This window comes from Prionailurus bengalensis, chromosome A2, assembly GCF_016509475.1.
Source record: "Prionailurus bengalensis isolate Pbe53 chromosome A2, Fcat_Pben_1.1_paternal_pri, whole genome shotgun sequence".
NCBI classification, from domain to species: Eukaryota; Metazoa; Chordata; class Mammalia; order Carnivora; family Felidae; genus Prionailurus; species Prionailurus bengalensis.
Window position 1 is genome coordinate 165,582,119 of NC_057348.1, and position 25,428 is coordinate 165,607,546.

Below are 25,428 nucleotides of genomic sequence, written 5' to 3' on the forward strand. Positions count from 1 at the left end.
ACAGTTCCTGTACATATTTTGAATTCTAAGTGTCCATTTTATTATTGCCAGTATTTTCCCTCATTTTATAGCTTGTCTTTCACCCTCGCTTTGATATTCTTTGGCAGGAAAAGATAGTAATTTCAACAAAATCAAATTTATTCACTTACGGCTTGCCTTTCTTATATCTTTTAAAAGAAATTCTTCCCCATCCTTGAGGACCTGAAGATATTCTCCTACATTCTCTCCTGACACGTTCGTAATTTCGTCTTCACAACTACACCTTTCATCCGCTTGAAGTTGATTTTGGGTCGTGTGTGAAACATAGGTACGAATCACTTTTCCATAGGAATAACCAGTTTCCCCAGAACCATTTACTGAAAAACTCTTCCCTTCCTTACTGATCTTCAGGGATGCCTCTGCCATTTATCAGCTGTGTGTGTGTGTGTGTGTGTGTGTGTGTGTTTTCAGACCCTCTGTTGTGTTCCATCCGGCCTTCTGTCAGTGTAGCTTTATAATAGGTATGATGATGCATCTATTGTACAACAGTTATTAGTATGTCAGTTGTACTAGACGGGCATTGGTGTACCTAGTCCCCCGACCACGTTCTTGAGAAGTGTCTTGGCTATTTTGGGCACTTTCTGTGCAAGTGTGTGTGTGTCTGTACACGGAGTTTAAAATAAGTTTGTTCTGTTCTTTCAAAAACACTTTTGGAAGATTAGTTGGACAGCTGAGGGGGAATTTATGAACTCCAGCTACTGAATTTTCCAATACATGTTATAGTTGCCACTGTTTTTACTTTTTCAAAAAAAAATGTCTTTCACTAAAGTTTTAAGGTTTTTGTTCCATAAATTACTTCTAAACATTTGGCTTCGATTTATCCCTATGTATTGGATATTTTTTTGGAACTATCTTATGTCTCATTTTTTCAAATGTAAGTTTTCTTTTTTTTTAATGTTCATATTATTTTTGAAAGAGAGAGTGCACACGAGGGGCAGAGAGAGAGTGGGGGGACAGAAGATGTGAAGCGGGCTCTGCACCAACAGCAGAGAGCCCAACGTGGGGCTTGAAACTCACGAACTGTGAGATCATGACCTGAGCTGAAGTCAGCCGCTCAGCCGACTGAGCCCCCCAGGCGCCCCTCACATGTAACTTTTCTAATTTATATTTGCTGGTGAATAGAATCGCAGTTCACTTCTTACGTTGATTTTGTGTGTATGGTTTCTTTATCTATGGCTCATCTATCATTTATCTATGGTTGCTTTCAGACTGTGGATGTGGACAATTGTATCGTCTCCACATGACCACCAATTTACTTGTTCCTCTGTCTTTTTTTTGTTTTAAATATTCATTTATTTATTTTGGGAGAGAGAGAAGAGGCAGGGGGAGGCGGGGAGGGAGAAGGAGAGAGAAAATCCCAGACAGGCTCCATGCGGTCAGCCCAGAGCCTGACTTGGGGCTCGATCTCACCACAGACCATGAGATAATGACCTGAGCTGAAATCAAGAGCCAGATAGATGCTCAACCAACTGAACCGCCCAGGTGCCCCTGCTTGTTCCTTCCACCTGCCCTCTGCTTCTGTTTCCTGTCGTGAGTACTGTGCTCTCTGGGACACCAGTGCTAGGTGGAGTAGAACCGTAATTATGGGGACTCAATCTGCATCTTATGTCCAGTGCTCTCAGGTTTTCCCTGTTTTTCATGAAGTTGATGCAGGCTTATTTGGTGGGTGCCCTGAGTCAGTTTAAAGAAGGTCCTTTCTATTTCTAGATTGCTCTGAAGTTTTGTTCTTTTCTTGTTGTTTTTGCCCTTGATATTGCGGTTTGTGTTTTATTTTTCTTGACTGGAATGGATTTTGAAATCAGTGTGTTTTCTGCATATATTGAGATGATCATGTGGTTTTGTCCCTTTATCCATCAGTGGGTATGTTGTATTGATCCGTAGAAAAGCAATCTGACATTACTAGGATAAGCCCAATTGGTGATGATGGATTTTCTGGTAGACATATATATTTTGCTGCATTTTTAAAACTACTATTTTTTAGGGGCACCTGGGTGGCTCAGTTGGTTAAGAGTCCGACTTTGGCTCAGGTCATGATCTCGCAGTTTGTGAGTTCGAGCCCCCTGTCAGGTTCTGTGCTGACAGCTCGGAGCCTGGAGCCTACTTCAGATTCTGTATCTCCTTCTCTCTCTGCCCCTCCCCGACGTGTGCTCTGTCTCTCAATAATAAATAAACATAAAAAAACTACTATTTTTTAGAATTTTTGCATCTGTATTTATCAATACAATTGACGTCCTAATATGATAAATTACATTATTGAATTTGACGTAAATCACTTAAATAGGGGCAAACACAAAACTGGGTATAAACTCATATAACTTAAAAGCCAAATATAATTTATTAATTGACACCAATAAATCCACACAACCAACCAATCACAAGCAATAATATTGGTTTTGGGGGCTGGTGTTGAAACCATGTGGCAGCTGACTATAACCTGACTATAGCCCTGACTCTCCCCGGGCAAGGCCTTCTATTTCTCATGCCTGTGTTATCATCTGAGGACTCAATTTCTCATGATTTTTCTTTATTTGACTTGCTGAGAAATTGTCTTTGGAACAACGCAGCCTGAAATTATTGTCACATTGCCTGGCGGGAATGTATCATTTATTTACATAACCAAATTCACTTGGATTCTTTCCTCACTGGCCCACAATAGCCAAGTGGTTCCACTTGGCGGCAATGTTCTCATAAACATAAACTCAGGGACTAAATTCAATGATAGGACACAGATGGGCATCCAGGTGATCTAGAATGTTTCATATTAATTTTATTAAGATTTGCCCCAAAACAAACACATGAAACTTAAAAGTTCTTGAAAAGAGCATGTGTCCTCTGACTCCTCGGTTCATCCCACTCTATTTGAGAAACACCCACCTAGAGTTTTCCTCCCAGGAGGGACCATCAGTGAGATTTGTTGAGGTGCCATTAGGAACATTAGCCTTCCGTTAGGAACAGCACAGATGCTAAGTCTATAAAAAGAACCACAGTGAACTGAAAGAAATGTTTTAGAAAAGTTGCTCCTGTCCTGGGGGAATCCACCCACGACTCGGCTTATAGACATCACAGTTCCCCCTCTGACTCTCAGTGACTGTTTTCGTCATGGTGGGAAAGAAGGACAATGGTGTCCGTGGTGCCACGGTGACCTCACAACTCAGTTGAGCTCCGTGTGCCCGTATGGAGCTGTGGCAGCCCGTGGGCAGCAGGGAAGTGCCCCCCTCCCCAAGCCAAGCCTGGTCCTCCCCCACCACAGGTGGACCGGAACACAGCCTGACCCTCCTCCTGGGCTGCCCTGCTTACCCCCTACAGACAGTCCCCGAGGGGCTGACATCATCTTGGCTGTGTTCTCATACATGAAAAGGGAAAGAGTCCCAGACAGAAAACTCCTGGTTTCACTAGCTCTGATCTCTTCTCCTTCATGGTAAGGGCCATACGCCAGATTTGTTGAGCAGCATTGAGCACCTTCTGTATACCAGGCAAGCCACTGCCTGGGGGCCGCCTGCTGCCACAACCGTTTCCAGGGGCTCTACCCCCCTGCGTCATTTACACTAAGCAGATTGGCAAAGCCAGTAAGACCCAGAATACTTTTCAGGTCTTTGTTTCAAAATCTAATGAACTGTGAGGCAGAAATGATTGCTTCCTTAGGATCCCCTGTGACAAGCACCTTGAAAGTGTTGGGTGCAAGTCTGACACTTTCCTAAGACTGTTTCTGCCCCCGCTACCCAGACAGAGCCCCCTGATGTGATGGCGCATTCAGTGGATGGTCTGGGATGTGACTGTGGGGGCTACACGAGGGTGTCAGGGAAGACAGCACATAGCAACAAATTAGTCCGTTTTCATATGTCTTCAGACTTTGCCTTACAGTCGGGAGGCGGGGGGCGGTCTTTGACAGCATTAGTACCTGCTAATCTCCCTTTTTAACAAAGAGAGTGCAAGCCTCAGGTCCAGAACGTTAAGTAATCCTGGACAGAACTTGTAGTAATTTTTGCTTTTTTGCTGTTTATTTTATGCCCGTCACGTCTTCACTACTAACCATATTGGCGTTCCGTGGAACCAGTGATACAGAATTTCCCTTAAAAATGAAACTTGTTTGGGCGCTTGGGTGGCTCAGCCAGTTGAGTGTCCAACTCTTGATTTCAGCTCAGGTCCTGATCTCGCGGTTTGTGAGTTCAAGCCCCACGTTGGGCTCCACGCTGACAGCTCGGAGCGTGCTTGGGATTCTCTCTCTCCCTCTCTCTCTGCCCCTCACCCGCTTGCTCTCTACCTCTCTCTCAAAAATAAATAAATAAACATTTTTTTAAAAAGTGAAACTTGTTTACGGAAAGAGGGAATCGATTGGAAAAAATAAATTATAGAACCAGTGATACCCCCAAATGGCAAAAACTCATCAAGGTGCTTGGTGGTTATCCAGCTTCTGGGAAGCATCCCCGCAGCGGAAAGACCCAGGGTCACCAGCCTGAGCCGGACCAAAACCCAGCCCTGCTGCTTACGGAGCTGAATGATGTCTGTGACCTCTCTGAGCCTTGGTTTCTGCATCTGTAAACAGGGTAGAAAGACCTTGAAAGAGTGCTGTAAAGGTCACTAAAATAACTCATGGGCAACCCCAGTCGATGTAGTAAATGTTTGTTCCCTTCCTTGGCCACTGATGTGGAAGGAAAAATCCAATAGAATCTTGAATCTGGGCCAAAGATATAATAAGTTTTGCTCAAACAGTGAGAAAATTACAAAATGAAAAAAACATAGACTTTGGAGCCAGACGACCCCATTAGCTTTTTTTGACCTTGAACCTTCTGAGTCAATATCCTCATCCATAAAACGAGGGTGATGAAGATACCTACTTTGCATAATCATTGGGAGAATCTGAGGAAATGCATGTAATTAAATCACACCGCGGTGACCCCCTCAGTACACAGTAGGCACTCAGTAAACATGGCTACGTGTTCGAGTCCGTGCGTGTTCGGGAGTCACCATGGCATCCCCCCGTTGTGTGTGAGCACCCCTTCCTTTTAGGTCCTCTCCTCGTGTGTGTAAAACTCCACCTGCTGTTTAGGAGGAAATCATCTCATAAACGTTTGGGGTCAAGAGGCACCAAGATGTATAGGGGTCATTCTCCAGGGCTTTGAGGACTTGGGTTTCCCTGTCATCACTTATGACTTCAGGGGTAGCAGCCGAGTCTCACGGCATTAATTAAAGGTTCAGGGTGTTGGAAGCACATGTGCTCACTGTCCTTTTCTCCTCGCCATACTTTTATTTGGGGACTGGTGGTTACACTCTTTCTTTTTTTTTTTTTTAATGTTTATTTATTATTGAGAGACAGAGACAGCACGGGCAGGGGTGGGAGAGGGTCAGAGAGAGAGGGAGACACAGAATCGGAAGCAGGCTCCAGGCTGTGAGCTGTCAGCACAGAGCCCGACGCAGGGCTCGAACTCCTGAACCATGAGATCATGACCTGAGCCGAAGTCGGACGCTTCACCGACTGAACCACCCAGGCTCCCCAGCCACTCTGTATTTTTCTACTGACAAGTGCATTCTACCCCCCAGGAGGGCTTTAAGGATTGAAGGGGGGTCACTTGGCTCCTCGCAAAGGAGGTTTTAGAAGGTAATAGCCTCCAGGGATTTTTAATGCATATTTATTTTCAGGGGAGAGAGAGAGAGAGCGAAAGAAAGAACAAGTGGGGTGGGGCAGACAGAGACTCTGAAGCAGGTTCCACACTATCAGCACAAAGCCCGATGTGGGTCTCAAACCTGCGAACTGCAAAATCATGACCCAAGCCAAAGTCGGATGCTCAACCAACTGAGCCACCCAGGCGCCCTAGCCTCCAGGTTTAATGTGCGTCGTGGTGAAGCCATGATATCGCCGGAAGCGCTGCGCTGGCTCTCAGGAAGGTGGCGGGAGGGCTGGCATGTCGTGAAGGAGGACCTCCACTGACGTGGTTCTGTGAAGCCTCCCCTCAGCCCCGTCTGCAGAACACCGAGCCGTATCATGCAGCTGGGATGTCTCCTGATATGATAAGGAGTTTGAAATTTTGCTTTCTTAATTAACATTTTCATTTTGCTAAAATTTTGGAGTGCACTGATTTTTCAGAAGTGCTAATTACCAAGCTCACAGCAGAAGGTCGACTGCATATTAAAATATTTCATCACACGCTCCCTGCTGAGCTCAAAGATGTCCTCATTCAGCCGAGCCAGCCTCCCGGGCTGTGGGAGACACGTGCGACTGACTTGGGGGGCCCCTTCTGAACCAGGCACAGCACTGGGGTCCAGTGGGCAAGGTTCCCACCACGTCTGCCCTCAAGAGAAGTCTGTCCATAGGTGTGAGAACCCGATGTGTGACATCAGATAACGAGAGCCTCTCCTGGCCACCCCTCCTCCCCAGCTCCAGGCATAGAGCTCCCTGTCACTTGTCACAGTCACGTGGCTCCTATGAATCTAGAAGGCCCTGGAAGGTTCTGACTTATGAGCAAAAACGAGACTCTCCTGAAACACTCTGTCCGGTGACACTGGAATAGTTATATGTGTACGTGCGTGTGATGGCTTGTGTGCAGATGTGTGTATACACATAAGACAGGGAAATCTGAGGCGCCTGGGTGGCTCCATCAGCCATAAAGAGCTACAATTTTAAGTAGCTTTAGAACCTACCCTTTTTGCTTATTACAATGCAATTAGCCTTTTGTGCAATTAAATGCCTGTACACATAATTTTAATAGTTATATAATATTTCATTGAATGGATTTATAGAAATTTAAGTAACCAATCTCTTGTTGGGCATCTAGAGTCTTTATAATATTCCATATTAGAATTGATGGCATAGAATACCTTTGGGCCTGAACTGTTCCTGATGTGGAATCACTGAGTCAGAAAATATGAACCCTTTACCGAGGGCCTCCACAGAATTACAAATTGTCTTACGTGTGGTGCTCACTCCTTCTTACTGTATGTTCACCGGCAACATCAGGTTTTATCATTTAAAAAAAATATTGGTGATTCTATGATTTCAAAAAAATCTTTGCTAATATAATCCAGTCGCATAGCTATTTAAGTCTGCGTATATTTAATTATATCCATAGTTGATTGAATTTGCATGTATTTCATAGTAAACTGATTGTTTTCCATAAATGAATACTCATGCTATCTTTTCTTGTGAATTACCTGGTCCTGCTCCATTTATCTTTCATTGCCTATTACTGTGTAAATACTAGAAGACGAGATATCTGGGGTGGAGGGTACAGGCAGCAGGACAGTGTTTGTGTGAGTCCTCCCCCCCCCCCCACCTCCTGTCCCCACCCCGGTCTTGTGAGAAGTGCCAGGCTGAGCCAGACTCTCTCTCACTCCCCTGCCCGCCCTCTGGGGAGGTGCTAATGAGCAGTGTGCAGCTCTGGAGGAGGAAATAGAAGCTTCAAAGACCTTGAATAATCCACAGACTAGATAATGAGCCCCTTGATGCTGAAGAGAAGATTGGCTGTTTTTCACATCACCTTGGAGAAGCGTAAGTTCCGAGCAGGGTCGTCCAGAAACATCAGAGGGAATGTGTCTGGATGGGATGAGCTGGCGTGTCCAGGAAGGGTGCCTGTGGCTTCGACATACCCTCACATCCAGCACACTATAGTTCACACCCCTGGTATGGCTCAGGTGTTCCAACCAGAGAACTCTGGGTAAGGTTTCCCTGGAAGCTGATTCTCCTTGCTGACCTCCAGGGGTCATTTGTATTTGGACTGCATGCAGAAAGGCCCAGAAAGGGGAAAGGGGCACCTGGGTGGCTCCGTCTGCCCTTGGTCATGTCATGATCTCATGGTTTGTGGGTTCAAGCCCCGCGTCGGGCTCTGTGCTGACAGCTCAGAGCCTGGAGCCTGCTTTGGATCCTGTGTCTCCCTCTCTCTCTGCCCCTCCCCCACCGTGCGTGTGCTCACTCTCTTTCTGTCTGTCGTGTCTGGACGAGGAGAGGCCATAGATCATGGGCTGTGAGAGTTGCGTTGCCCAAGCCCTGGCTTTCCAACCGACAAGATGCACCATGTTGAGCAGATGTGACCTTTCTGAGTCCTGCTTTCCTTATCCCTGAAAAGGAAAAAATAATCCAGAATAATGCCTGTCTCAGAGGACTTAGTAAATTAATATTTGAAAGTGCTTAGGACAATGTTTGACTAACAAATCGTGTATGAGTATGAAATAAAAATAAATATATACAGAGCATCTGCCAATGCTTGGCACCCTAGTGAGCCCTCGACAAATAGTAGTTATTACTTTTAGAATCATTGGTATGATTCTACTAATCAACGAATATTTAGCACCAACTATCTGCAAGGTTCTGATGTGGGCATGAAAAAAAAAAAAACCACAGATCAGGTCTCCATGTTCTTAGAGATTATAGTTAGTGGGGATTCAGCATAAAAGGAGAGTTTCGTCCTGGGGAGGGAGGGGTGGGTGCGGGGCAGAGGAGACATACATGAAGCAGAGTAGACACTTCAGGGCATTCGGACTCAAGCTAAGCTGAGAGTTCTGGAGGCTGAACAGAGCCAGGGAGGGATTGTGTTGCCAGCCTCAGGAGTTGGTTGTGCTTGGGCTGAAGCAGGTTGATTCAAAAGTGGTCTCGGGGCGCCTGGGTGGCTCAGTCGGTTGAGCATCCGACTTCAGCTCAGGTCATGATCTCGCGGTCCGTGAGTTCGAGCCCCATGTTGGGCTCTGTGCTGACAGCTCAGAGCCTGGAGCCTGTTTCAGATTCTGTGTCTCCCTCTCTCTCTGACCCTCCCCCATTCATGCTCTGTCTCTCTCTGTCTCAAAAATAAATAAATGTGAAAAAAAAATTTTTTTTTAAAAAGTGGTCTTTCACGGCCACGTCAGTGCTTTACCCACCAGACCGTCCACCCTCCTAGCATCCCTTCTGTTGATTTACCCTTATCTCTGTGACTGCCAGCCTCCGAGGTTTATGGATGTCTGGATTGCATCAGATGCTGCCTTCAGTGAGCCAGAAAAAAATAAAAGCCTCATAGCTATTCCTTGGAAACTGTAGGGATGAGACCTCATCCAGAATCCAGAATGCTGAGAGTTGGTGCAACACACGAGGCATTAGTTGTCTGACGTACTTTTGTATATATCTTCCTAAGCATGGGCGAGAATGTGCCTGGACCGGACATGAGCTCCTGGAGGACAAAGACCTGTCATTGTCCAGAGTGCCTACACAGGAAGGGCTTAGCAGAGGAGGGAGAGAGGCAGACCGTGCCAACAGAGTACCTGTAGCAAAAGAAGTGTATATATTCCTAGGATTTTTCAGTTATAAGGAACAGAATTCCAAGTTAAACTGGAGTAAACAAAGAAGAAAGTCTCTTACATGCCAAGGATAGGAGAGGCAGGATTGGCATCAGGCATAGCTGTATCCAGGTGCTGGAGCAAATCCTCGGGTGTGCACCTGTCTCTCCCTCTACCTGTCTTGCTTTCCTGCTTTCCCTTTTTCTTCTGCATCTCTCCTCCTGCCTGTTTCCCTTTGGGTGTTTCTTTCACTGTCTCCTACCATAAATAGATACTTTCTGCGGGGTCAGGAATACAAATAGCCCCTAGGACTTCCAGGTCTGTATCCTTCTACACCAGGACCCAGAGGCAAGAAGCCACGAGGCTCAAAACTGCATCAGGAAAGTGCTGGTCACTGTGTGGGACACGCACCCACCTCTGAGCATCACTGTGGCTGGGGGGAGAGTCCTTGGAATACAGACAGCCCCAGAGTCATGGGAATAGGGAGGAACTGCTTCAGTCTAGGCCAATGGAAAGTGGAGATCGCCACCGAGTGGTTAGCCAAGACATCCAGATGTAAAACAGAAGTGAGTATTCTCTGAAGGCTGAGGCAGTAAATACAGTTGTCCTTTTGTTGAGAGATCAGCATTTGCCACAGAGCAGCTACAACCAGCACACCTGAGAGCATTCTCATCTGGAGCACAGGGGGCCATCTCCCTTGGAGAAGGGTCAGAGGCCCTCTCTCCAGCAGTTTGTCACATGCCCTAAAAGCCTGTTAGAGGTCCTTTGTGTGGCTTTTAAGTGGCCCTCCCATGCGGAACCCTTTGAAGAAAGCCAGCTTGATGAGCAGTTGGCACTGATACCTCTGGTGGGTGACGTCCTGACATTTCCCGCTGGCCAGCGAGGCGAGGTGTTAAGGGACCCCCTCCCCGACCGGGACCAGGGACCGGGAATGCCCTGGCTGGTGTGTCCCTGTCCAGGGGCTCCCGCGGACCACACAGGGTTAAGGCATGGGCTGTGGTGCCACGAAAGATGGAAGGGGAAAGAAGAAGCACGGTCCCACAATGGCTCAAGGTCGTTCAGGGTCGACGAGCTGTTTTCGTGGTAAGTATAAGTGCAACTCACATCACCTGCAGCCTGAGACAAGCCTCTCTGAAGACCGTTGGTGAGTGTGCGCATCCACATGGACTGTCCATTTCCCACATCTAAGGTGGGATCGTGGTTTCCCACCCGACCTGCCGCAGGGGTCCCCAGTGGGTGCCACCATGCGTCCACTCACATGTGTCCCTCACCCTGCCTCTCCCATCGTCTGTGTCCAGGCACCATCACACCTGGGGATTTGCCTGCAGCGCGACGGTCCCACAGCCAACACCCAGCCCGAGCCGCCGTTGTCCCCCGGCTGGACGACCCCACTGGGGCCCTTGTCCACTCGCCGCCCCTGCTCCTACACAGCAGTGGGTGGTCGTGGGAGGCACGTTGCCCATCTTCTCCCTCACGCAGGGCAGCCGAAAACCACGGTGACCACGGAGCCCTCCAGGTTCCCTGTTCTTAGAGGAAAGCACGTGGGCATTAACGTGGACGGCAGGACCTGCATTAGCTCTCCCTGCCCCTTCCCTGCATCCTCCACACTGTCTGCCTTGACCGGCTACCCCAGCCTCCCGCTAGGGGGCATCACCAGACGTCCCCACATGCCTCTGTCTCCCACAAGGCTCTGCACCTCCTCCACCTGGCCAGCCTCCACTCGCCCTTCCTTTCCCCACGCCAGTCTTCCTCTGAGGAGCCCACTGCCCAGGCCATGTTGGGTGCTTTGCCCTTTCCCAGCCTCGGGAATTTCAGGAAGCCCAGCCAGGCCACCCTCGGCGGCCCTGGAGCCTCAGAGACTCACGGCCGCTGCTCTGTGTTCCTGGACCCGCTAGGAGCATCGCATCCGTTTGGTCAGCTGTGAAACTCTTTAGTTCCCGTGGAGGTCAGTAGCGTCACGGTGGACCCCGAATGAGGTCTGTCAAATGCACAGGAGCATCGTTTGATTTTGAGACCTCTCCCTCAGCTCTGAAAAAACAACACGTCAGAACTCTCCAGGTTAAATGTGTCCTCTGCAGGTGATAAGACACTGAGGGATTTTTCTGGGTGGGTGACTTTGAAAAGGAAGCTTCTCCTTGATGTTTGAAGGCTGCTTGACGGGAGGGTCATTACGGTGGGGTTTCTGATGTTTCGTCTTGATTTGGGTTGACATTTTGAAAGGATGAAAAATGTGAGTACTTTCCAGTAAGAAGGGTAGCCTAGATGATCTACAAGACTTTTTCTTTCCTGGCACTGAACTCTGCCCTGTGGCATTAAATCCTGTATTAATTTCCTCAAGTGGACGTGGGATGTAATGTGTGTCCCTGATTTTTGCGGGACGGTGTGTAAGAACCTGCAGAGACCCTGTTATCAGAGCGGTGTCGTCCGTAGGAAGGATCAGCTGGGCTGATGATGCTTGTTCTACTGATAATACATTACCTTTAAACAGGCTTCATGACCTTCAAGGTTTTCTCCCCTAAATTATCTCCTGCAGGTGCGGCCGGTGGGGTTATCTGGGTTTTGCGGGTGGGGAAATCCAAAGGCAGAGCAGTTAAGTGATTCTCGCCATGTCCCACAGCTGCCTGGGCCAGAACCAGGCGCTCTGAATTTCAGGCTGATGAATTAACTGGGAAATACGAAGCGGTCACACAGGTAAACAGTTGTGTTCACCGCACAGATCAGCTGTGGTCCTGTATCACACGTGCCTCATCCCAACACGTGCCCTCCTCAATGCCCATCACCCACCTAGCCCATCCCTCCCCCTCCTCCCTCCAGCAACCCTCAGTCTGTTCTCTGTATTTAAGAGTCTCTTATGGGTTGCCTCCCTCTCTGTTTCTATCTTATTTTATTTTTCCTTCTCTTCTCCCGTGTTCATCTGTTTTTGTTTCTTAAATTCCACATATGAGTGAAAGCGTACGGTATTTGTCTTTCTCTGCCTGACTTATTTCGCTTAGCATAATACATTCTAGTTCCATCTGCATTATTGCAAATGGTGAGATTTCATTCTTCTCGATCTCTGAGTAGTATTCCATTGTATATGTATATACCACATCTTCTTTATCCATTCACCAGTCGATGGACATTTGGGCTCTTTCCATACTTTGGCTATTGTCGATAGTGCTGCTATAATCAGTGGGGTGCAGGTGCCCCTTTGAATCAGCATTTTTATATCCTTTGGATAAATACCTAATGGCGCAATTGCTGGGTTGTAGGGTAATTCTATTTTTAATTTTTTGAGGAACCTCCACACTGTTTTCCAGAGCGGCTGCACCAGCTTCCAATCCCTCCAGCAGCTCAGAAGGGTTGAATTACCAAGAATCTTAAAGCCTCCCATTGACCAACAGCCTTGGCATCCCCCCACCCATCCACTCTCCAGAGGGGGTTATAAACTAGGAGACTGGAGGGTCACTTCCTTGCCCAGTTGAGCAGAAAAATGGCCAAAATACAAGTGACAGGAGCAAACCAGAGCAAGTAAAGAATTCATTTAATCTACAGACTGACTGGTCAGCTCCTGACCTTGAGAAGGGCTCGCAGCCTGGGGTCGTTGACAGGGGGGTGGGGGGGGGAAGGCGCATCAGCACCTGTGAGTGTGTTTGTTGTTATCCTAATTCAGAGGCAGCTGCTTCCTGCTGTCATCAGTTTCCAGTGCATATGGTTTGAAGGGGCCAATTATACTTTATTTCCAAGTCTTTCTCACATAATCTACACACAAAAAAGTCTCCTTTGATGAGCTTTGCCCACTGCTTTTTGTAAATGTTCTCTCAGTCTCTGTTCCCATCCAGAGAGCGCCCTGCATACTTAGCAATGTTGGGGATCATTGTTGTTCAGTCTCTGACAATTTGATAAACAAAATAGTCCCTCTGCAATAGGATTTCTATTTGTTATGAGCGAGTACAAACGCTTCTGTATTTTCCAGTACTTTGTGTGGTTCTGTGATGCATCCATTCATGTCCTTTACCTGTTTTTTTTTTTAATTGCATAGTGAGTGTGATTCATGATTTCCACTCATAGGAATTTATTCTAGGGAGATAGTGGAGATATAAGCAAAGGTTTTACCACAAAGATGCAGTGGTAGCATTTTTATTGTAATAAAAACAGAATTGTGCCAGACAACAGGACCATAAAGGCATATCCCCTAGTGAATCTCCAGAAGGCACGTGTCAGGGATACTTTGTGACACAAAAGCATTATTGATATAAATCTTAACTGCACGTGCTGTATGACCTTAGTTTTATTAAAAACTAGATTTCGTGCATGCGCACACACATCTAGGAGGGAATCAAATACAACAAAGCTTATGTTAATAGTCATATTTTGTGTATGCACGTGGGTTGTAGGATTGTGACATTTTTCTTTTTTTCTGTATATGCTGTGATAATGGTGAACTCGTGTGGTCTGAGGGTGTGGGTTTGCTGCCCGCACAGGCAAATGGCTTGATCTCAGCCAGCCGGTTTGCTCTTCAAAGAAACCCAGCACTGTTTTACTGTGCCCTCCTTTAGTGCTGGCACTTAGCCTTTCTTGTAATTACTCCGTAGTAACTTCACTCCGGGAAAGACTTGCAATGCCCACCATCCTGGGAAGACGGGATGCCCAAGGAGCCTTAGGGCCGCTCTGAGACCCCTGTGGGGGTCTCGTATCAATGGAGCAAATATGCTGACTTGGAAGTCCACAAATGGCCGTGGTAGTCATCCACTTGACCCTCAGGAGCACGGACAGGAACTGTTGGCCAGCGGGCGGTACTAGGGGTACCTCTCCTGCAGGATCGCGTGCAGCAGTGCCCCCACAGCCGTAAGCAGCCACGACCTCCCCCATTCTCCCTGCCAAGTGACAGCTCTGTAGACAGGAGCCCATAGGCAGGTGTGGCATCTGCCCTGCCCAATGCCCCTCTGGAGCCACGCACCCGGGAAGCCACGGCTACAGCTTCCACTCAGTATATACAGTTCTCCTCGCCCAGATGCAACGTATCATAAACCTTTAGAGTCCCTGTCTACCCATACCAGCTGTCCAGGGAAATAGAAACAAAGTTAGCAGAAAATCAAGCTCTATGTGGACCGGACCACCATTAAGTTCTAAATGCAGAACAGTTTTTTTTTAATCCACGAGTTGGTGATTCTAACTTGCTGTTACGGGACCTGTTGATGAAGCCATTCAAGGGACCAGAGGTTACTTTTGTGGTATACCTCGAAATTAAAGCCCTATAGAAACATGCATGTGGCCAGTGGCAGCCTCCCAGGGACATACTGACCTCTCCGGTCGGCATTTTGCTTATTTACTAGAGTCTCCTAAAAGATATGTTGACCAGGCTGCAAGATTTAGAGACAAATTTCCATGTTCTGGTGACGTGTTCTATTTGTGTGTAGTTCCAGTAATGTGAGTTAACTGTGTGCAGTATGTCCTGTGGGGTTAGAATGGCCTGCAGTGAAGATTACCTAGTGTGCTTTAGAAATACATAACATCCTTATGATCACTGCTGAACCAGTGGTAGGTGGTAGTAACTCCATGCCCCATCCAAACAGGTCTGTGTTTCACCCTAGGAATTAAATTTCATGCCCTATATAATGGGATCTTTCACCCTTATTTATTATGGAAACATGAGTAAAATTGTGTTTGTTCAGGAAATAGGATAACTCAAGAGAAGTGGAAACGAGGCAAGAAGCAGTTAGTAAATAGTGTTATTGGGATGGCTTCTTGAGATTAGGAAGTCCATGCCATGTCAGTTAAAGAAACCTAGGAGAGTATCATAATTGAGGTTTTTCAACTGCTAAATGGAGAGTCCATGTTCCCCTTGATAGTAACATGCTGGCCTCACTGTGAACGTTGAGCATTGTTGAACAATGTGGAAGATAGAGGAAATCATAGAGACCCTCGCATTTATGGTGAAGGACGTGAGGCTCAGCAGGTGGCCCATGTGAAGCTGGCCAGATGGCAGTCTCAGCTAGAATTTAGATTTCTGCTTCAAGCCCCATGTTCCCTCCTCTTCTTCATTCTGCCCTGACCTGTGTTGCTATCTTTTTGCCAAGCACTGAGCTGTTCGATATGCTTCCCTATTGGCCTTGATTTTCCAGAACTAAGAGCTAAGTTGCACCCAATTACAGTAATTATCTCATCCTTGGTTCCTGAGATAATTAGCTCCCTCTTTAGCCATGGATGTCACTTTGAGCTTTATTGTAACCACCCCTCGAACGTGTGGAGATGTGTTTTATTGTCCTCTACTGCGAATCCGGTTTAGAAATACTGAGGGTATCAATTAGCACTTAATACACACACTCACACAGACAAATGTTGATTTCTACCGAGTCAGCTGAAGTTTTATTAGGTTTTCAGATTCCAAAACAAGTCAAAGATTCAATTAGTCTAAACCCAGCTAACTCATACACTAAATACTGGTTTTTCTCTGTACTACTTACGTGGAAAAGGGTTGTACCAACAGCATCAGGGAAAACAACTCTGAGGACAGGTATAGGTTCAACCCAATCCATTCGTCTACAACTACAGCAACAGTTCTAGGCAATGAGAATACATATTTATGCCGATGAGCTTAGGCAACTCAAGGTCCCTACTCAACACCAATTCCATGCTGTATATACCTCATTCTATCTAATATATCCCAAAAGTAGGAAAATATGGAAATACTTCTCTAAACATTGAAATCAGAAAGATCTTTAATTAGAGAATTCACCCTGAAAACTTGTGTAACTGAAAGTTCACATTCCTCCAGAGATTTCCAATTAATTGAACTCGTAAAGAATTTATTGTTCCCATAGGATGCCTAGGTGGCTCAATCTGTTAAGTGTCCAACTCTTGATCTCAGCTCAGGTCACAATATCACAGTTCGTGAGATTGAGCCCCATGTTGGGCTCTGCATTGACAGCATGGAGCCTGATTGGGATTCTCTCTCTTTTCCTCTCTGTGCCCCTCCCCACCCCCACACTTACTTTCTTTCTCAAAAATAAATAAATAAACTTTAAAAATTACTGTAACCATGAGTATATAAACCATAATAAGTCAAAAGTGCTTATTAAAAACTCAGATTAGGGGCACCAGGGTGGCTCAGTCTGTCAAGCATCCAACTTTGTCTCAGGTCATGATATCGTGGTCTGTGGGTTTGAGCCCTGCGTCAGGCTCTGTGCTGACAGCTCAGAGCCTGGAGCCTGCTTTGGATTCTGTGTCTCCCTCTCTGTCTGCCACTTCCCCACTCATTCCCTCTCTCTCTCTCTCTCTCTCTCTCTCAAAAATAAATATTAAAAAACTTTTTAAGTCACACTAATAAAAATATGTGTTTTATAAAAGAATAGTGAAATATACTTTATATTTTCAGTCTGTTTGGTTTGTATTTCATGAAATCTCTATTTAAAATCAGAATGTGTTTGGGGGCAAGGGATGTGCTAAAATCGCTGTATGTATGGCTCACACCTTCTACTGCAAGGATAGCAGAAGAACCAAAATGCCCAAAAACGAGGGAAGGAATTGGTCTCCGTGAATCAAGATGAAGCAAAAGCAAATCCATAGAAGAAATAATTTTGCCAACTAGTTGTTTGAAAACAAATCCACGTACTTGTGGAGTAGGGCTGGACACACGGTCCTGTTACGGATGCTGAGGGAGAAGAAGGGTTGGGGACGCGCATCCCTGCCCTACTGGACTCTCACGGGGACTGTGGAGAAGGACCCGTGGATGCTGAAGGGGAGACAGCTCTGTGTGGCAGCAGAGGCGAAATGGACCAAAAAGTGCCAGCAAAGTCCTGAGGGCGGGGTGAGCCCAGGAACGTAGGGGAGAAGCTTCTGCTGCGCATGGAGATAGAGGGGGATCTGGCCGGGCTGGGAGGGGGTCCCGGCAGGTGCTGTGGGCCTTACCCAGCAGGAATGAGTGGGGCAACAGCAGAGAGGGGGGCCTGGCAAGAGGAGGTTTGGATGGGAAGAGATGCTGGATGCTTCATCCTGCCGGTGCGGGCGAGGGAGGAACAGTAGAATGACACCATATGGAAAGAAGGATCTGGTCAGCTGATGTGTGTTAAAGCCGGTGTTAATATGGTTTTCCAATGAGGAGGAAGAGCCCCAGTACACCTGCTCGGCCTTCTCTTTGGAGCACTCGCCACCGTGATGTGGATGGAGTGTGGTGTTGATGTGAATTACGAGACCGTGTGGGACCCGACGGCCCCTCCCGATGGCGCCCTGCAACCTGTGAGATAGGGGGACCCCAGCGTGGGTATTCCCATCACATGAAAGCTCGGAGGCCTCTCTGCCATCTACCTCCTCCATAAACAGGGACGTGCCCCAGGCTGCCGCCCTCGCCCTCTGCCACGGAGTTCGGGCCTCTTCTGTTAAAGGCCTTCTGTCTGCGTTTCCGCTCCATCCAGAAAATCCCTTGGCACCTTCTCCTCTTTTTCTTCTTCTTCTTTTTTAACATCTCTGGACTTTTTAGTTTCCTTGCCTTTGACCTTGAAATATTCCACAAATTCTGCTTTCCAAAAGTTTCCTTTTTTGGTTGTGAATTAGGGAGTGACGGCCTCCTCCCACCCGGGGCTAGATCTCGTCTGTTGGGCGTCGTCTGGACCGCTCCCCACCCTCTCTAGAAGCACGGTGATGCGCTTGGAATCTGGGGCTCCCAGCTGAGCTGTGTGGGCCAGGATGCCAGCAAAACTTCCACCCTGCAAGTTCTCGTGAAATTAATTTAAATTTATTTCGTCAAAAAAGATAATCGTGTCTGATCACACACAGAGTAACGTGGCCCCCGGAGTGGAGGGGAGGGCGGCAGGGGTGCCGAGGAGACAGCACTCAGGCCCAGTTCCGTCAACTGGAGTCTTGTCAGCTGAGAAGACTGATGAACCAAGAGGAGAAACATGGGGTACGAAGGGTGTGTAGCCCGCTGTCCCCGTCTGCTCAGGTCATGTGCACAAGGAGGGAAAACTTGACCTAAGTCTTTCCGCTGCAGCACCTGCCATTGAGGGAGGCTCTCACCAGCTTGCGCCCCGAGATGCGCACTGACAGCCCTTTCTTCACGGCCTCTGCTGCTGAGGTCAGCGAGTCTTTAGGAGGGACAGCCAGGGCCGCGTCCCTCTGGGGGCGCCTGTGTCCCCAGGGCCCGTGGCCGCTCCTCTGTCAGCATCTCCACCAGCTGCTATGGCCGAGTCCGGGCAGGAGCAGGAAGCAAACTCTCCTCAAGTCTCTGCTGATTGGTCACTTCTGAAAAGAGCTTCCTCTCACGCCAGCATCCACCGCAAGCACTGCCGCTGGCCCGTGGGATGTTACCATCCTGCCCCACTTTTAACCTCCCTCATCCTCTCCGCCTGACCTTCATGCTCCCTCTTTAAAACCCTCTCCACATGCAGCCACGTGCGTGTCGGTGAGCAGAGGCAGGACAGTGAGGACGGCGACGCAGGGGCTTCTGGGAGGACGGAGCCCAGCAGAGCCTCCCAGGGTGACCGGGACTTGGGCAGACAGCAGAGGAAACAGCTCCAGGTGAGGAGGACAGAGAAGGTATTGAGGAGGGCATCAGGATCACCAGTGTGCAGGACGTGTTGGACTGTCTTCTGTCCCACCAGAAAACCCCGTGTCCCCGGCGGCCACTTGTGGTGCTTGGAAACCACCACGTAAGGACCACAGAACACGCTTTGTCACCATCCTGTGCTTTGTGTACATCTCATTACTTTGGGGGATATTTTCTAAAATTTTGTTTAACGTTTATTCACTTTTTGAGAGACAGAGTGTGAGCAGAGCAGGGGGCAGAGAGAGAGGGAGACACAGGATCCAAAGCAGGCTCCAGGCTCCGAGCTGTCAGCACAGAGCCTGACGTGGGGCTCGAACTCACAGACTATGAGATCATGACCTGAGCTGAAGTCGGACGCTTAACCGACTGAGCCACCCAGGCGCGCCACTTTGGAGGATATTTTCTAACACTTTCTGGGAGAAAGACTCAAGGGCAGAGTTCCGTGCCTGGGATTGCAGGGCTGCGGTGGTGAGGGCGGGCTTTGCTGGCTCAGCAGCCTTTTCACGGACTAAACTCGAGCCTTTTCACTGGTCCCGGAGCAGCTGTGGGGTACAGAATGTGCACAGACCCGGCCGCCAACCAGATGTCCACAGCAGGGAAGGCTATAGAGGTGGGCGGCCCCTTCACTGGAACCGATTCTAGAGCCTTGGCTGATAGGATTTAGGAGCCAGCAGGGTCTTGAGGCTGGCGTGGCCCAGTGGGTCATGCAGCACTAGACCCAGGCTCCCCTGAATAAACCCAGGTAAGGGAACACCCTGTGATGGCTTCTGTATCTGCTGGTAAAATCCTGGTGACAGTGACACTGTGAGCTGTACGCCATCCAGTCACGTTCTTCTGCCTGAAGAAGCGGCCGGAGGGAGAGTGAGGAGACACTGTGGCTCAGATAGGTGTTTGTGGTCTCTGGTTCTTTTCTGGTTAGAAATCACACCTTTTGTTTATTTAACAAGTCGCTATAAAGAGGCAGTGTGCTGTAGCTGCTGAGAGCACAGACCTGCTTGGGTTCCAATCCCGACTCCTCCTCGGATTCCCTGGTGACCTTGGGCATGGTGTTTCGCGACCCCCACACCACCCGGTTTGAACCCCTGCTGACCCCTGGCCAACAAGACATTGGTCAAGTTACTTACCCTCCCCGTGCTCGTGTTTGCATCCTCAAAACAAGGCTCATGCCTGTCTATAGCATTATTTTTTCAACTGAATTAATGTTTATAAAGCATTTGAAAATGCATGGCCAACATATGCAAAAAACAATTCAAAATGGATCATAGACCCGAAACTAAGAGCAAAAACTATAAAACCTTAGAAGAAAACAGGGGGGTCAATGCTCATGACCTTGGTTTTGGCAAAGGATTCTTAGATGGAACACAAAAAGCACAAGCTATGAGAGGAAAAAAATAGGTAAATTGGACTTGATCAAAATTAAAAGCGTTTATCCTTGAGGGTCTAGCTCAGATGTCACCTCCCCCGTGAAGCCTCTCCTAATCCCCCCAGACAGAATGGGTTTTTATAATGATGACGGTGGTCATCGTCGCACAACAACATGATACAACAGCAGTAGCAGATGTGCTAGCGAGCCCATCCTTTGTGCCGGGCATTGCTTTGAATTTGCCAACTCACTCTTCTCGTCCACCTAAGACGAGGTTGTTACCGTCTCTAGTGACAGGAGAAACTGAGGCACACGGAAGCCAGCAATGGGCCCAGGTCACGTAGCACATCCTCTGCCCCCACAGCCCCTGCTCTGGACGCCCTCGTGGGGCCTGGAGCAGACTGAGCGCTGTAGAATCTGGACTCCCATCTGCAAACGGGAGCCCCCATGGACTGCCTGTCACCCTCGCGCCCCTGCATGTTATGGGACCACCATAAATCCTGCAGGGGAGAGAGGCCAAGGGAGACAGTCAGGTCTTGAACCCCAGACCAGACGCCTCAACTCTATTCCATAGTTAACAGGCCATTTCAGGTTTTGTGTAACAGAATGCCATGATAAAGGTGGTGTTTTAGGAAAGACTGATCAGGACGGCCAAGTAGGAGGTGAACTTGGGGAGGGGGTGACAGGAGCAGGAACACCTGTTCCTAGTGGATGTGCCAGGGAGGCACCACCCACCTCAGGCTAGGTTGTGAGAAACCCCCCCGCAGGAGGGGAGTGGCTGTGTTCGCACCACGGGGGCCAGGCCAGGGACTGTGGGGGTTGCAGGCCAGGAAGGTGAGGTGCTCCCGTGGGCATCAGGACCCGAGGTGATGGCCGGGGTGCTGAACAGAACATGGAGAGTGGAGAACTCAGCCACTCTCCCCAACACCTACCCTCCCCGTGCCACCATTCACAGAGCCACACCGCGTCCCTCGCCTCTGAGCCGAGCTCCACTGGAACATCTGAAGGAAAAGGTAAAACGTCTCCCAAGCAAAACGCACTCTTAGGTACAACTTGTTTCTTTTCATTTCCTTCCATTAAAAGTAAAACCAAGGTGATAAAAGTTTTAACATCTATCACAGCAAATTTTACTCACCCAAAATATTAATTGGCTGCAGTCTGATTTAATTCAAAAATTTATTATAGGCTTAGAATACATAAAAGAAGTTAAAATCTAGTAATACATCTTACCCTTAGGCAAACTCATAAGAACAGCTACTGAAGTTAAATTAGGATGTATACTTGTGTCTGGAAGTTTTCCAACTCGTTTCAGGATGAAGTGAATGCTGTAGGCGCCAGGAGCCCAGAGCAGAAAACTAACACTTGGTGGTCCTTTCAGATCTACCGTCAGTGAGGACCATCTGGGGAAATTGCCTTTTTTTGCATTTTCAATAAAAAAATTAATATTTCCACCCTTTCCTGTACTCTGCAAAATACCCTGTCTCTGTGGTCTCTTAAATGACACTGACAGTATGTTTTTCTAGAATTTCATTAAAAGCCTGAGCTTGGGTGGCTCAGTCGGTTGAGCATCCAACTCTTGATTTCAGCTCAGGTCATGATCCCAAGGTTGTGGCATTGAGGCCCACATCAGGCTCTGCACCGAGCATGGAGCCTGCTTTAGATTCATTTTTTCCTCTCTTTCTGCCCCTCCCCCGTCTCTAAAATATAAAATAAAAAATAAAACAAAGAAAAGAAAAGCACCATATTTGAGTCCCGTTCCTGGTCCATATGTAGAAGCCAGCACTTGGCCAGTTGCTACCAGTGTGTCCAAAGCCTTGCGGGCACAGAAGCGGGGATTCCTACAGAAACACAGGGCAGAGCCGGTCAGCACCTCGGAGAGCGCAAATGCTTTGTCTGCAAGTCGTTACTTTATTTTTTTTTTTAATTTTTTTTTTCAACGTTTATTTACTTTTGGGACAGAGAGAGACAGAGCATGAACGGGGGAGGGGCAGAGAGAGAGGGAGACACAGAATCGGAAACAGGCTCCAGGCTCTGAGCCATCAGCCCAGAGCCTGACGCGGGACTCGAACTCACGGACCGCGAGATCATGACCTGGCTGAAGTCGGACGCTTAACCGACTGTGCCACCCAGGCGCCCCATGCAAGTCGTTACTTTAAGAGACCTTAGGTTTCTCTGGGGTCACAGATCGTAAATTTGGCTGCAGGTTGGAATCAAGTGGGATGTTTTCTAAAAATCCTGATGCCTGGCTCTCAGCCCTCGATACTGATAGTGGGCTGGGCTGATGGACCAGGCAGTGGGGTTTCTAAGAGTTCTCTGGATCATTCTCGAAGGCCATCAGCATTCAGGAACCACGGACCCAGACCATCCTCTTCTCCGCAACTGGGTCACCACCACCCAGCGGGTCAGGAACAACTTTGCTTCGTGTCACCCCTTTGCCTAGACCTTGGTTCACTCAATGCCGTCAGCGGCTGTCTCCTGGCTGGTGTCCCCCACTGTCCCCTTGTCAGCACCCTCGGATGGCCAGGCCAGCCACACGGTCCCCCGTTCACGGTCTCGCTTCCTTCTCGTCGCCAGAAGACTCTCATCTGACTGTGATGCTCCCCTTCTCAGGCCACCATCAAGGGCTTCCTGCTGTGGGTGGGGCACCTGCCCTCCCCTGCCCCCCCCCCGCCACCATGCCCCTGACAGGACAGCCTGCAGGACCTCTGTCCACCTCCACCAATACCCTGTGCCCGCTTTGTCTCTGCGTTCACACCGTTTCTTCTCTGTAACCAGCTTCTCATCTCTGTGCTGTCTTCACTGAGGCCTCAGCGTGAGCAGCACTTTCTTGAAACCCTGTCACTTGCCGTAGCCCTTGAGGACTCTATGCTGAGTGAAAGACAGATATTGTATGATTCCATTTACGTGCGGTGCTTAGAGTCTCCAGATTAGTGGAGACAGACAGTGGAACGGGGTGTGGGGGGCTGGGGAGGGATGGGGACTAGTGTTTCATGGGGACAGAGTTTCAGTTTGGGAAGATGGAAGGTTCTGGAAATGGTGGTGGCGATGGAGGCACGACAGTGTGAATGTACTTAATGCCACAGGACTGGACACTCAAGCACAGTCATGGTGGCAAATTTTGTGTTAGATGTATTTTTCTGCGATAAAAAATGTTTTGCCCATCACTTTCTCAGTGAATCCTTTGGCCTAAGTTAGGGAATCCTGTTACACGTCCCCAGAGCTGCACCTGCACCCTCAGAACATTTTCCTGGTAAAGTTTGTCTTCTTTACCAGACTCTAAGTAGAATAAAAGCCCATTCTACATCCCACCCCATTAATCACTGCGCCTCCTGTGATTGGCACAGAAAAGGTGCCACTAAATAATTTTTAATGAATAGTGAATGAATAAATGCCAGATTGCCAGTTTTTCAGCTCACCCATCTTAATTGCTAGGAAAAATACAATAGCTGAAGTAGTCAACACATTTGACGTGCAAGTGCCTAAAGTATCAGACCACAAACTGTCCACGCGTGGAAAATGATGGCACAGGATGAACGTACCTAAAGATGGCATAGGGTGAACTGTGTGAAGTCTGGAGTCTCTGATTAACCAGAAATGCACACGATACATGCGTGAGCCCCACCTGATCCTGACGCTGCCTTTGTCCTATCAAATAAATGCACCAGGCAGATGCAAACCACATCCCCAACTTCTGATTTCTTATGAGTACCCTATTTATAGCCACTTCATTGGTTAACACTGTGTTTTCTCTCTTCCCAATTAGATATTTATCTTTGAAAACAACATCTACTACTGTGCACACGTCGGGAAGCAGGCCATTCGTGTGGTGTCTACTGGGAAGGAAGGCGTGATCTACAACGGTCTCAGTGACTGGCTGTACGAAGGTGAGTCGCACCGGGTGGGGCAGACGTGGGGGTCTAGGGTCCCGCTCCTGCTATGCTGGTGGGGGGGGGGGTGGTTTCCTTCCACTTCAGCTGAAAATTAGCCTCCAGTTTCTTAAAGTTCTGCTAAATTAAAAAGACACTGTTGGAGCTTCAGGGAGCATCATGCTGTCAGGGTTGAGCCCTCACCTGGTAGCCAGGTGTGGAGGGCTTTCCAGAACCCAAGCTCCTCGCCGAAGGGGAAGGGGGCACTCTTCTGGGAGGTGTGCAAATGCAAAGGTTTCTGGACCCCCTCCCAAGCGGTGGGATGCCTTGTCTTGCCTGGGGAGGGAAAGCTGGAAAAGAAGTAACGGGTGAAGCTTTCCAGAGAAGCCAGTGCAGGTGGTTTGCTGTTCCGAGTGCATCCGCCTTGTTGGACATTTCCCACCACTGGTTTTCTTCTGGCGCCAGAGGACTCCAACTGAATGCATTATTAAATAACTAAAAATCTGAGCGGGAAGCTCTTCTTAAACATTTATAGTCCGTCTCTGTGCTAATGTTGTCGTAACAACAACGATTATGTGTCGATTGCTAGTACGTTCCGGTCACTGTTCTGAGCACTTTCTTACCTGTTACCTCACTTAACCATCTGTCTCAGCTCAGACTGCAGAACACTGTGGATGGGGGTGGGTGTGAACAACAGGCATGTTTCTCACCGTTCTGGAGGCTGGAAGTCCAGGATCAGGGTGCCGGCCAATCTGGTGTCTGATGAAGAGCCCCCTCCGCACTCATAGATGCTGTCTTCTCACTGTGCCCACACATGGCAGAGAGAGGGGAAGAGACAGATGTGGTCTCCTCATCCCCTTAGAAGGGCCCTAATCCCATCAGGGGGGCTCCCCCCTCATGACCTCCTCACCTCTCAAAGGCCCCACCTCCCAACACCATCATGCTGGGGATTTAGGCTTCAACGTGAGTTTCAGGGGACGCAAACATTCAGCCCATTGTGCCCTCACAACAACATTCCGATGGGAGCCGTATCATTCACACTTCCCACATGATGTAAGGGGAGCTTAAGTTATCAGCCCAGGTTCACACAAAGTTAAGGAACAGGTACCGGGGAGTATCACCATTCAAGTCCAGGACAATTCCCTTTCCACAAATCCAGGTATGGATCCGGATGCTTACGCACCGGCATTGGGCTGATGAACAGCTATGTGTTCTGAGCCTACCTGCCTGAGACCGTGTGGTCACAGTGACAATTCACCATGCTAGGCCGGGTCAAGGGGCGATCAAGGGATGCCCTGGGCATTGCGAAGCCCAGGAAATACCATTTTTCCTCAGTGCTATGCACTCCTCAAGCCAGGATCCTGCACTGCGAGGCTTTACGCACCCTGGAGCAGAAAGCA

General features: G+C 48.4%; 1 protein-coding gene across 4 annotated transcripts in view; it reads left to right on the forward strand.

The window, feature by feature from the left end:
- The window catches only part of DPP6 (dipeptidyl peptidase like 6), a 945,711-nt gene that overhangs the window by 792,394 nt on the left and 127,889 nt on the right, over positions 1–25,428 (forward strand). For all 4 annotated transcript variants that reach the window (XM_043590488.1, XM_043590487.1, XM_043590485.1 and 1 more), the window contains exon 8: positions 23,926–24,046. In XM_043590488.1, coding sequence (XP_043446423.1) covers positions 23,926–24,046 — 121 coding nt within the window. The remainder of the gene's footprint in view (positions 1–23,925; positions 24,047–25,428) is intronic.